The sequence below is a fragment of the Artemia sp. Qi Xiang Cuo genome, chromosome 16, assembly GCF_049724085.1.
Source record: "Artemia sp. Qi Xiang Cuo chromosome 16, ASM4972408v1, whole genome shotgun sequence".
Classification (NCBI taxonomy): Eukaryota; Metazoa; Arthropoda; class Branchiopoda; order Anostraca; family Artemiidae; genus Artemia; species Artemia sp. Qi Xiang Cuo.
In genome coordinates, this window is record NC_142809.1 from 1941251 (window position 1) to 1955906 (window position 14656).

At 33.7% G+C, this 14656-nt stretch overlaps 1 protein-coding gene across 1 annotated transcript in view; it reads left to right on the forward strand.

Moving 5' to 3' along the window:
• Rim (Rab3 interacting molecule) overlaps positions 1–14656 on the forward strand; it is a 555972-nt gene that overhangs the window by 249941 nt on the left and 291375 nt on the right. The window contains exon 6 of the mRNA XM_089102610.1: positions 2905–3121. Coding sequence (XP_088958736.1) covers positions 2905–3121 — 217 coding nt within the window. The remainder of the gene's footprint in view (positions 1–2904; positions 3122–14656) is intronic.

The following is a 14656-nucleotide window of genomic DNA, read 5'->3' on the forward strand; positions in this document are numbered from 1 at the left end:
TATATATATATATATATATATATATATATATATATATATATATATATATATTTTTATATATTTATATATATATATATATATATATATATATATATATATATATATATATATATATATATATATATATATATATATATATATATATATATATATATATATATATATATATATATATATATATATATATATATATATATATATATATATATATATATATATATATATATATATATATATATATATATATATATATATATATATATATATATATATATATATATATATATATATATATATATATATATATATATATATATATATATCTTGGGTTACTTTGATCATTTCGAGGAATGTAATCCACCGTTGGAAAGGTATTAGGCCGGGTGATGTGTCTTCACATCCACTATACAACAACAGTGTGTTGGAGGCTCAGAACAAAGTTCGCACAACATTTATTGACCGAGGCTTTGACCTGTCACTTCTGAATTATACTGACGATGTATTAAATCTAAGAAGAACTGTCACTGAAATTGTAGAAAATTCTGGTATTTAATGTATTGAATATTCTGGCCGTAATTTAATTCTGAAAAGAGTGAGGTTGTTGCATTTGTTAAATCATGTTTTCAAATGTCAGCAGATAATGTTCGTCTATATGGTCATTTGTTACCACTATCGCCAAATATCAATTATCTGGGACTGTCTATTGGGAGTGGTCTGAGACATACCCGATGGATTTTGTTAGAATCTGTAGGCTCAAACCTTCGTTGGACATATAGTGTGCTTGTTCTGTGTAAGCATAGCAGAAGTATGTATACGAACAGTAGTGAAACTATGCTCTCCATTATAGATTTTTTGAACACATCAATCTAAGCCTCTCTTCATGACTCCGCCTTCACGTACGTACACTGACAAATGTTTAGTGCATTTATACTGTGAATGCGAAGTAGCAACTGAAACTATTGCTGTGACGTGCAAGGGGAAATCCATTTCCGAACGGTTTAATTTCTATCATTTTTGAAGACACTTTTCGCTATATATATATATATATATATATATATATATATATATATATATATATATATATATATATATATATATATATATATATATATATATATATATATATATATATATATAATCCAGTTAATGACTTTTTTTTTAACTTCATTTCAACTCCAACTCTTAAAGTAAACTGTTTTCTATAGTTTTGCTACTAGGTGAATAAATTTGGTGCATTGATCTTGCTGCCAGCCTAGTCTAGTTTTCGTCAATTAGGCTAGTACTCACTTAGGCTTAGGTCTTCCCACGCCAGCTGGCACATAAGCAACCACAGTGCCTCTCCACGGCGACCTAATTTGTGCTTTTGACCAAAGATCTTTGAGTGACGATCTTGGCTGCGCAACATCATTTTCAAGGCATCGGCCGAGTGTTGCCCTGTGTCGCCCACGTCTGCGGATGCCAGAAGGAATCCAACAACACACATCATCAGGGATACATCTTTTGCCCATCCGTACCATGTGACATAATTTATGCCATCGGTTACCTGTGATTCTATCGATCATATGGTCAAAACAAGCTATAGATAAAATTTGAAACTATATCAAAATAGCGCAATTAACAAAATTGGGTTTCGTATTTTGGCTAGATAAATCCAAGCAAACCCAGCAACCATTTTCATAAATAGTTGCATAATAAATATCGGGATGCTCAGACTTTCATCTTTTTTCCCCGATATTTTGGAGGTTACAAGACCTGAAAATCCATGACATTATGTATAAATATTTCAGGAACTAATCAGAAAGATATTGTGGCAACATCCAGAGGTCTGGTAAAAGTAAGTTAAGATGCATAGCCCACCTTATACTGTGTAGGATTTTTCTTTCTTAGTTTCAACGTCATATTGTCCCAAGCTATGTGCAAAACTCACATAAGAAAATTCTCATCAAAACTCACACTTTCGACTGAAGTCAGGGGTGGATTTAGAGCAAAATCTTGGTGGAGGCCCAACGTGACAAGTGACAAAATCTTGGAGGGGGGGGGGGGGGTATGACAAAGGTGCCAATAATTGACCAAATTGACAAATGTATTCTAAAATAAGAGTAAAAAAGAATTGAGGGCCCCAGAATAATCTTGGGGGGACAGCGTCCCCCCGGTGCTCCTGGATCCGCCACTGACTGAACTATGGTATTCAAATAGTAAATATGCAATTTTATCACAACGTTTATCTACTTAGCTTTAATTATGTGTATAATTAATTAATTCACAAAGGTGAAATTGAGTCCAATAAGCCCCTGTGTGCAATCATCTGATTGAGACCTACAAAGTAGAAAATAATCATTGTCCGTTATCGTCAAGGGAAATAAGTCCACTTGGGTCTTTGTAATTATTTAAAACTGAATATTTTCGAAAATAATTAAAAGTACATTAACCTCCAGATCAATCAATCAATTCAATGTATAAATTATCAACAGAGGTAGTGTAAGGGGGGACGGAGGAGACACTTTTCGGGGTACAAAATATCAATTACATAATCTAATAGTTATAAACATTATGTATTTTTTTATTTTATTTTTATTTAAGAAATATAGAGGACGCAGTTGGCAGTAAGTATTAGCAAATTGAACCCGAAACTTTCATTTTCCCAAAAACTTCATCACAATTCCTTGAAGGTAAAATTAAGTAGACAGAATTTGATTAAATTTAATGTTTTCTTCTGATATTTTGTGTTCAAATTTTGTTAGTAAATGAAAATTTTGCTAAATTTTGGTTTGAGAATGTTTTGGAGACAGAAGGGGGGGGGGTCAAATCAAGATTTTTTCCCAGGTGCAAGACAGGCCAGAACCACCACTGATTACCAATCATCAAGTCTATACGGCTCGCATATTCATTTTAAATTCATTTCAGCATCCCGTGACATGGCAACCAAGCAGTGATGGTGCAAAAATGGTTGGGCACATGGTGTTAAAAAAAGACGCCAATGCGCCAGGACATGTATCTAGTGCTGCGATTCTTGGACTAAAAATTGTTGGCGGTAAAACTCTAGAAAATGGAAAACTTGGTGCTATGGTTGAAAAAGTGAAAAGAGGTAGCATTGCAGACTCTGTTGGACATCTCAGACCAGGTATGTCTCTCATAAAAGAAAACAAAGAGAAAATCATCACCAAGGGTATCTATTAGGAGGGGGGCAATTGCCCTCCCCCTGGAATTTGAGAAATATAAAAATGTTTTTTTTTAATTTTCACTGGAAAAAATTCAAAAAAGAGCATTCCCCTCCCCTAGAATTTGAAAAGTACCCTTTTTTTTATTCATTGTACAAATTGAAGAAAATACTTGTCCCCCCCCCCCCTCTAGATTGGTGCGCTTGATCATCATGCACACTTTTATCTTCATTCAAAGATAAAATTATTCATGAGCATTTGATTCATCATTTTCTGGTGAAACAAATGTTTTTGTTTTCATTTTCCTTTCTTTCTAATATTATTTTCCGTGTTCTTGACAGGGTAGCCATAATTCATTGTGGGAGGGGGAAAAATTGTAGGATGACTATCAAATTAAGACAAATTACTTTACTTAGATATGATATCCTTATAAGTATAGGTTCACATGTATACTCATATTTAACTTTACTCATTTTGGAGATCACCGTGACATCTCCCAACCTTATGGCTATGATTTTGCTTTTTTTGCCAAGTTAAATAATAAGACCCCTACTACCCAAATGAGGTATGGCCTAAGAATACCGAGATAGTTTCCAAAAGCTCAATGTAAATTCAAGCTTCAAGACCAGGGTTTCCATCAGGTCAAAAATAAAATCACAACCATCTTGAGAAAAAAAATTTACTAAATGAACGATGAAAACAATGAATAAAAATTAGCCTGCTTACTTCTTGAGAGTGGTAGAATGAATATAGTTTCTATTTATCACAGAGTAAATTAGCAAAAAGGCAGGAATTATGAGATAATGAATGAAAAATTGTTTGAATGAAAACAAAAGGGCATGTATAAACTCTGCGGCAATACATGCTTGCTTGTGAACAGACCTTCTTTTTACACTAGATACCAATACTAATTTTATTTTGATTCAACCGTTTATGCCCTTTTCTCGTTTGAATTGTTTTTTATTATTAGTCATTAAAAAAAATCAAGAATAAAAGGCACATAAACTCAAAATTCTGAAAAACAATCACCAAAAATAGGGATAATCATTAGGAGTGGTAACCCTGTCCACAACTTCAATGTTGAGTTTTTCAATACGAGTGTTCCACGAATCACAAGTTTTTTAATTACGTTTTAATTGAATAACTGTTTGAATATGCTAAAATAATACTTGTTATTACATTGATTATTATAAATAAAGTTTCATTTGTCCTTGGCTGGCTGTCACTGTTTTATTGATCAAGCAAAAAAAAAGAAGAAAAGAATGGCTGTTATCTAATGGTAATCAAAACTTGAAAGATACAGTTTCGAAAGATTTTATTTCGCAAGAAATGAAACTGATCCAGGAGCTCTAATTTTATTTCCCTAGAACCCGCCCCTAACTTGTAAGGACGACCATAAAATTTACATTTACTTTTTCAGGATTAGAGTTAAATCATCAAGAAAATGTAACCTTTAAATTCTAAATAATAAAAAAAGGAAAATCTTACTTTCCAAAATAAAAAAAATGGGAGAGAGGGCACATGGAAAATCATTAAATAAAGGTTGATGGGTCTTATTGCGTCACTAGGTGATTTTTCTAGGCCAGTAAAGTAAAAACTTGTTAAAAGTCATACCAGCAAAAACGTTATTTTGGACAAGCCTGGCAGGCTTTGATCCTGATTAGGGTTCAAAAATGCACTAAACTTATCCTAAATCGTATCCTATTTTATCCTATATAATAGTATTAAACATATCCTAATGAATCCTTATTGGTTACCCGCTTTTTAGTCAAAAATTACGGTACTTTAAGTAGGCACCAATCACGCAATGCGAGTAATCCATGGAGAGTTACGCTGGAAATTCTAAAGTTAGCTCCCAATCCTCTCTAAAATGGGTCACAGGTCTCTAAAAATACTTTTTAGAGACCGTATAAGCGATATTGTATAAGCGTATAGACCGTATAAAAATACTTTTTAGAGACCGTATAAGCGATATTGTATAAGTGTATAGACCGTATAAAAATACTTTTTAGAGAGCGTATAAGCGATATTGTATAAGCGTATAGACCGTATAAAAATACTTTTTAGAGACCGTATAAGCGATATTGTATAAGCGTATAGACAGTATAAAAATACTTTTTAGAGACCGTATAAGCGATATTTTATAAGCGTATAGACCGTATAAAAATACTTTTTAGAGACCGTATAAGCGATATTGTATAAGTGTATAGACCGTATAAAAATACTTTTTAGAGACCGTATAAGCGATATTGTATAAGTGTATAGACCGTATAAAAATACTTTTTAGAGACCGTATAAGCGATATTGTATAAGCGTATAGACCGTATAAAAATACTTTTTAGAGACCGTATAAGCGATATTGTATAAGCGTATAGACCGTATAAAAATACTTTTTAGAGACCGTATAAGCGATATTGTATAAGCGTATAGACCGTATATAAATACTTTTTAGAGACCGTATAAGCGATATTGTATAAGCGTATAGACCGTATAAAAATACTTTTTAGAGACCGTATAAGCGATATTGTATAAGCGTATAGACCGTATAAAAATACTTTTTAGAGACCGTATAAGCGATATTGTATAAGAGTATAGACCGTATAAAAATACTTTTTAGAGACCGTATAAGCGATATTGTATAAGTGTATAGACCGTATAAAAATACTTTTTAGAGACCGTATAAGCGATATTGTATAAGCGTATAGCATAAGCGTATAGACCGTATAAAAATACTTTTTAGAGACGTATAAGCGATATTAATATTTAAAAGGATTATTCCAAGTGTTTGCTTTGTAAAATGTTGACTAATCACACTCTAAGGCGGAGAGCCTCTTTAAAATATAACACTTTTAGTGTAGCCAGAATTAATTTCAAAAACACAGACTATTTTTTGTTTTGTTCTAAAATGTTTTTGTTCTAGAAATTTATCCTAAGCAAAATACAATAAACACCTTTTCCAGAAGTTCAATATTAACCATGCAACACCCTGGCTTTTTCAAGCTACCCAACTTATGAAACACCTTTCTAGATAGTTTCAAAATACTAGACGCTTGTTCATATAGAGGCAAGATCTCTGTACTCCCCCCCAAAAAGAATTCAGCTCATATGTGATTGGCCATGTAAGGCTGATTCAATCACAATGTTTATCTCCCAAGGCCGTATCCGGGGAGGGGAGTAACGGGGTTTAAACCTTCCCCCCCCCCAATTTTTGTCCATGTAATAAGAGCGTAACAAAATGCATACAAACAAATTTTGATGCGTTTTTCATAGTTCCTTTTGTAAAACCTTTCGAAAGTAATACCCCCTCCCCGCGAAAAAAAATCTTCGATTCTCACTTGTTTGTCTACCTTAAATTTTGGTATGTACTTTTCTTATTTTCTTATTTTTTTGTGTTTTTTATTTTTGCGTTTCCCTCAATTGAAAGCTGATCCACACAAGGGCGCCGGCAGAAAATTTTCCAGGGGGGAAGACGACAAAATAGCTGCGGTGGTTAAAAGCAACAGAAATTATTACGTATATGAGTGGGGGGGGCTGCCCCCTCCTCAACGCCTCTCTCTTTACGCTAAAGTTAAAATTTTGCTCCAATTCTTTAAAAACGACACCTGAAACACAAAGGTCGTTCAACTAGAACAATAAGTAACTTTTTTTAAGTGCCAAAATACTGTAGCGTCAAGAACGAGGTGCTGAGGAGGGGAAAACCCCCCTCATATGCGTAATAATCTCTGTTCGTTTTAAGTTTTAATGTTGCTCCTATTTTCAGTTGAAAAAACTTGTTTTTTTTCTTTATTTAATGAAGCATAGAGACTAAGAGTTTTCTAAAGGCACTGGAAAAAGTTTGTCAATTAAAGTAAAAGTACATAAAAATGAAAAAAAGTTAGTAATTAATAAAAAATACAAAAAAGATAGCCTACTTGCAAAAACCTAAGATATAAACTCCCAGCATTCAGGTCTGTTGAGCAATGCCGAAGCGTTGGACGGATATTTTTTAACAATATCGACGGTTTTGAACTTGGTTATCAAACACCAAAATATTTAATGCCTTTAGATTCACTGTTTATGAAAAGTAACGCATTATCAAAGTCGTTTGTTCAAAGTAAAACATTAAAACTAAGATTAAGAAAATCAAGTAAAATTTGTTTATTCAATATTTTTTGGTTAAATTTTAATACCAAAAACCCTTAGCATTTCTACAACTGTAGAAATTTTAGTATCTCTCTGAGTAACAACTGTGTCAATACAAATTACTCCTGAAAAAAACAAAAACAAATGATAATAAAAAAAAGTGTCCGTACAGGGGGAAAATACAGAAATTCTCAGCAGTCCGTTCAGGGGAAACATTTCTGATTACAATGGCTTTATATATCAGCTCATGGGCACTCTGGCAATGCAAGCAAAAGTTGACGGCATATTTTTACCGAAATTGGCCCTTATTAAGTTGTTTTCCTTGTCTTTTCTACAATTATAAGAACTTTCTTGTGTACTAATAACCAGGGGTGGATGCAGAATTTTTTTTAGGGGGGGGGGGGGACAGGTTGATCCGATAAACTTGCGTTAGGAGCAAGTTTAATTTTTGCAAAATTGAGTTAATTAAGTAAATTACACTTCTTTAGACTACGCTAGGGGGGGTTGGGGGTGCCCCCCTGGATACGCCACTGCTAATAACTGCACTAATTCCTAATAAACAAATTCATATTTAGGATACCACAAAAACCTGACTCTTTTATTTAATATTATTAATAGTTAGGCTCTTATACTTTCGTTATTGACAAGTATCGTTATTTACTTATCATTCATTACTAGAATTAGGTGACTTCGAGAAAAAACAGGCGTGGGAGGGGGTCTAGTTGCCCTCCATTTTTTACTTAAAAAAGGCATTAGAATTTTTAATTTCCGTTCAAATAAGCCCTCTCACGATATTATAGGACCAGTGGGTCGATACGATCACCCCTGGAAAAAACAACAACAAACAAACAAGCAAATAAACACGCATCTATGATCTTTCTTCTGGCAAAAACATACAAAATTCCACATTTTTGCCACCAGGAGCTTGAAACCTCTACAGTAGAGTTCTCTGATACGCTGAATCTGATGGTGTGTTTTTAGTTAGAATTCTATGACTTTTAAGGGGTGTTCTGCTCTTTTTATGAAAATAAGGCAAATTTTCTCAGGCGCGTAACTTTTGATGGGTATGACTAAACTTGATGAAACTTATATATTCGAAATTAGCATAAAAATATGATTCTATAGATGTATCTATGGGTATCAAAATTCCGTTTTTTAGAGTTTCGGTTACTATTGAGCCGGGTCTCTCCTTCCTTACACTTCGTTACCACAAACTGTTTGATTATACGAACTTTCTTGTGTACTAATATCTGCACTAATTCCTAATGAACAAAATTATATTTAGGACCATCATAAAAAGCTGATTCTTTTATTTAATATTATCAATAGTTAGGCTCTTGTACTTTCGTTATTGACAAGGATCGTTATTTACTTATCATTCATTACTATGAAGAATTGCATTTTTTCTTGTTGATCCAACCAAATCATATAGAAAAAATATTTGTGGGAAACTAGAAAGACGTCACTCAGTCACAAATTAGAACTAATATTTTCCTTATTAGTATTCAAAATCTATTGGCAGGCAGCCAAAAATGAAGCAACACACATTTTTTCAATGTTTTTTTGGCTATTCTGTTCTATTTCCTTTGGTTTGCTTATAATTACTTTATAGTCTCAAACTCCGAAGGGGGGAGATGCCCCTCCCCTAACAGCTCCCATGATTCCAAAAATGCAAAGTTTTTGGCAACGTGCTGACGCGTAATAATTTCAGCACTGTATTACGCATTACTTTAGTTTAAAACTTGGTTTTATAACGTAATGTTCAAACAGCTCGTGAACAGTTCATGGTAACGAACTGTAAGTAAGGAGCGACCCGGCTCAATAGTAATCAAAACTAACCAAAAAATAGTATTACTTTAGTTTAAAATTTGGTTTTGTAACGTAATGTTCAAACAGTTCGTGAACAGTTCATGGTAACGACCTGTAAGTAAGGAGCGACCCGGCTCAATAGTAACAAAAACTAACCAAAAAATAGTATTACTTTAGTTTAAAATTTGGTTTTATAACGTAACGTTTAGTTTAAAAGAGTTAGCAATCCAATGTCTATCAATCAATTGCACAATAAATATTAGTATGGCAATTTGTATTCTAGCCCAAGTTATTTATAGCCAAATTCTTAAGTTCTTAACGTTCAAATCCAGCAGGAATTGAATTGAAAAAAGGTATTTTTCCTTAATCGAATGAGCTTAATGAGTAAACTAATCGGAAAGTCTACTGAGGTAAAAAAGACGTAAAGACTAAAATAAAATAAAAATACTATAAAAAAATACGCTTTTTTCAAAAAAACGAGTTTAGGCTTTAAACTTGATTGTCTCAAAACTACTTATCCTGCAATGGGACCATTTTTGTCCTGAACTGACAATGTGAGGTTCCAACTCACCAAAGACAGACCATGAAATACCTTAAGTAGCTGTTACCATGACTACCAACGGTTATCCAGCGATTTTTCTTCTATTTGATTACTTTCATTGATCTCTGTTTTTCTTCTTTTTTTACCAATCGCTGAATCGGGTATCATCTTCTGACAGGAAAATAAATATACTGTTTAGATATGCAGAAGCTGCAAGCTAATTGGTCGGAAGCATTATCAGGAAACGGTCTGATAATATATCATGTCCAAATATACTGTCTTTACCTTAGCCTCTGTCCGGGCTAATAGCCAGCATATGACAGTCTTTTGTTTTGGGAAAAGTCGGAACAGCTAGGGGAATTGTCAGCATACTATTATAAAAATGCTGTATTGATGATGAAGGATTAGATAAGAAACTTGACCGGTTGGCCATGGATGTTATGATTTTACAGTGATTGCTTATGTTTGGATTTAAATTGAATCAAACCGTGGTTACATGATGCCACAAAAATACTTCACATGTCAGATTTGCCAAACTATGGAAACAGCTTTGAAAAAATTTCTTGCGTGATCTAGTTTCCTTCACTGGCACATATTATGGTAAAAAAAAAAATAAAGCGTGAAGACCTACAGCATTTTAAAGAGAGGGGCTAACAATTTTCAACAAGTGTGACAGTCTTATGTCCGTCGTCTCAACTTTGTATTCCAAATAACACAAAAACGGTTCACTTTTTTAATGTGATCTACAGTTTCACCCGAGCCTGTCTTCGAAAGCTTTGTACTCGATTATTTCGGAAACTACTTATCCCCTAATGGGACGGTTTCTGCCCTGAATTGACAATATATGGTTCCAACTCGCTAAAACAGACCATGATACACCTTTAGTAGCTGTTACCTTGACAGCCAACGATTATCCATATATATGCAAATAGGAAAGTACCTTTACCCACCCAGGTCGTAATTATTCCATTTCAGTTCCCAAATACACTATTCTGCAATAATGATTAATGTCTAGGCTTTGTCGAAATTAAAGAAAAAATGTACTAAGGGGACAATAAGAATGCCTAGGTGGACAAGAAACAAGCAAGGATATTTTACATTCATAATTTTCTCATTTTGATCCTGAAGCTTGCGATTTCAGCCAATACGAGGTGTATATCTTTCATATTCAATATTGATTATAAAGGTCTCTTTTCCTCATTGCAAATCTGAGATAGGAATCGGAATTAAAATAGTTTCGCAGCATTGTGTAATGCCAGAAATGGATATAGTAGAAGTAAGATTGGTCTACAAAAAAGATTGGTGTAAAAAGTGTATGAACTTATTTGTGTAGTGAAGTGTATTTTGATTATTAGAATCTTAGGACTGACGAAACCATGGGTGCTGGTAAGGGAGACAAAGGGGCCATGCCCCCGCCTGGAAATTTGGGACTATAAAGTAATTATAAGGAAACCAAGGGGAAAGAGAGCAGAATAGAGAAAACCCATAGAAAAAATGTTTGTTGCTTCTTGTTGGCTGCCTGTCAATAGGTTTTGACCCATTACAAGGAAAATATAAGATCTAATTTGTGACTGAGTAACCCTTAACCAGTTTTCCACAAATATTTTTTTCTATATGATTTGGTTGGAGCAAAAAAAACAACAACATCAAATTCTTCATAGTAATGAATGGTAAGTAAATAACGATCCTTGTCAATAACGAAAGTATAAGAGCCTAACTATTGATAAAATTCAGTCAAAGAATCAGCTTTTCATGGTGATCCTAAATATGTATTTGTTTATTAGTAATTAGTGCAGTTATTGGTGCACAAGGAAGTTCGTATAGTTATAGAAAACACAAGGAAAACAGCTTAATAAGGGGCAATTTCGGTAAGATTATGCCGTCAACTTTTGCTTGCATTGCCAGAGCACCCATGAGCTTATATATGAAGCCACTATAATCAGAAATGTTTCCCCTGAACGGAATGCTGGGAATTTTTGTATTTTACCCCTGATTGGATACGTTTTTGTGTTTTATTGTCATTTTTTTCCCAGGAGTGATCGTATTTATCTACTTGTCACTTTGAAAAATATTTCGTTTTTTACAGTTATGAAGTATAAAGGTGTCAAATATACTGGCATTTGGTATACAAAATTAAATTAAAAATATTAAACTAAAAATTTTTATTTTATTTTCTTAATCTTAGTTTTAATGTTTTATTTTGAACAAACTACTTTGATAATGCGTAACTTTTTATAAAAAGGGAGTCTAAGGGCATTAAATATTTTGGTGTTTGATAACGAGTTGAAAACCGTCAACATTGTTAAAAAATATCCTTCCAACGCTTCGGCATTACTCAACAGAGCGAAATGCTGGGAGCGTATATCTTAGTTGTAAGTAGGCTATTGTTTTGTGTATTTTTGTAATTACTTGCTTTTTTCATTTTATATACTTTTATTTGAATTGACATACTTTTTCCATTGCCTTTAGAAAATTGTTTGTCTCTAAGCTTCATTAAATAAAGAAAGTTTTTTCGACTGAAAGCAAGGAGCAGCATTAAAACTTAAAACGAATAGAAATTATTACGTATATGATGGGGGCTGACCCCCCCCCCCCCCTTAAGAAAAGTTACTTATTGTTCTAATTAAACGACTGTTTTGTTATAGGAGTCGTTTTTAAAGAGCTGGGACAAGATTTAAACTTTCCCGCAAGGAGGGGGTAAACCCCCTAATATACGTAATAATTTCTGTTGTTGCTCCTTACTGTCAGTTGAAAAAATTTGTGTTTTTCCGATTTTAAATAAGGTCGGGATACCTGGCTCCACCTCAACGGAAAAATCCCCTCCCCATAGAAATATCCACTTGAATATTCAATCCTAGCAAAAATTTACCCTGGAAAATTACACTTAACATATCCACGAGTAAAATTGAATCGGTAAAGAGAAAGCAAGACATATAAAGAAATTTTGTATATGAATTCTGGCGAATTAACCCAGTGTGAAAATTTCCTCTGAAAATTTCACCCCCTGGAAACTAGCCTCTTCATTGAAAATTCTCCCAGCAGAAAATTCGTCTTCCCTTCCCCAGCCGAAAAATGTATGCACACTTCCCAATAACAAATAAAACAATTGGCAAATTTTATAACCTTCCCCCAGTCTTATAACCTGTAGGGGGTCATTTTATCTCCAAAGACATAGTTATTCGGCCTTTCAACTATGCTGAACAAAAAAGCTATCTCAAAGTGTTGGGACGATTTTGGAAAAAATTGGCATGGGAGGGAGTCTAGTTGCCCTCCAATTTTTTTGGTAACTTAAAAAGGGCACTAGAACTTTTCATTTCCGTTAGAATGAGCCCTCTCCCGACGTTCTAGGCCCAGTGAGTCTGCACGATCACCCCTGAGGAAAAAAACACGAACTGTTTAATTACCCATCAAAATCCAAACAGAGATCATTGAAATATTGATTGTTTTTTCTGCGTTAACAAAATTATTGTATTCGTAAAATTTTACAGTTTCACGAAATGTAATTAAACAAATAGAAAAATTTTTTCAACTAAAGTAAGGAGCAAGTTTAGAACTTTAAAAAAAAGTTTTTTTTAAGTACATATTCTTAACGGCAAATTTTCTTCAAAAACTTGGAAAAAAGCCAAACTTCTTAGTAAAGAGTAAGGAGCTAAGGAGGAGACAGCCCCCTTCATAAAAAGAATAATATGTTCAAATAGGTTTTAAATCCTTTCCTTGCTTTCATCTGAAAAGCTCCTTTTTTATTTAATCTCTGATTGTTTTCCAAATCATACCCAGGCCTAACCAAAATACAATTTGAGGTACCGGTCCCTTAAATCCCTGGTCAATTGCTTTTAAAATGTGCAAATCAATAATTATAAGTTGATTAGTACCGTCCTACGTTTAAATTTGTAATTTCAATTTTGAATAAAATTTGTGTTTACTTAAATAGTTGGCGATGAATAGTAATTTTGGTGAAAAGTCCTTGTAAATATTACTGCTAAAGAATTATGGGTGGATGAAAAGGAGTGTTATTGTTTGTATGGATGGAACTTCTGTGAGACTTCTGATCTTCTACATAGCTGAAGCCATCACAACCTCTGCAATAGGATTTTCTTATCGATAAATACATTACATGTATTTTTTTAAATACATTGAAGTACTTCGTATAAACAGAAAAAGAAAAATATCACCATTTAAAATTGCTGTAAACTAAGTTCCTAGCAGCATTTGCCACCCCAACGAAATTTTATGGCAGGGCTGATGATGACCTGCCTTGCATTCTCCACTTCTGTGCTGGTAGATATGGGAATGTAGCATATTAGATAGAAACATTCTAATTAATTCCTACTCCCCCTTCCTCTTTCAACGTTTACCTGAAGGCTAATGAAGTGTAAGCAGTTTGTCCATTAAAACGTACTTTTGTAGGAATCTACCCTACCCCCACCTAAACAATTACTTATACCCCTCCTCATTATAACTGATACGCAATTACAGATCACCAAACGTAGCCTAATTTCGTTACAAATAAAGCGAATCAACTTGGTCGAATTCACTACCACCGTGTGGCATTACTTCTTTTGCAAATAGGAAGCCTAAAATATAGTTATTGATACCTTTAAATCAATTAGTTTCTCATGATCTTAAATTGATTGCAAATTCGTCCTCTTCGGGGTAAAGTCGTAGTTTGGTGCCCTAAACAGCCTAAACTGTCACCCAACCACAACTGCTATTTTGGCGTCTGGCCCCCTCCTGAATTTTTTTGGCCGGTGACCTTGGACTGGATTAGCATTGATGTCTGCAAAGGTAGCTTGTAACTGAGGAAATCACCAACAGCTCTCTTTCAGCTCTTGTGGAGGTGCGTCTTCACCGGAAGTGGTCCTTTGTGGCTGTACTTCCTCTCCTCCTAGATGTATTTGGATTATTAATCTTGATTCTATATTGTCTATTGTTTTTCACATTATTTTCAACTTAGTTATCCCCCTTCCACAAAAAATTCAAGGCTTTCTGATACAGAACTAAAAATAAACTGGGATAAAAGTATTTC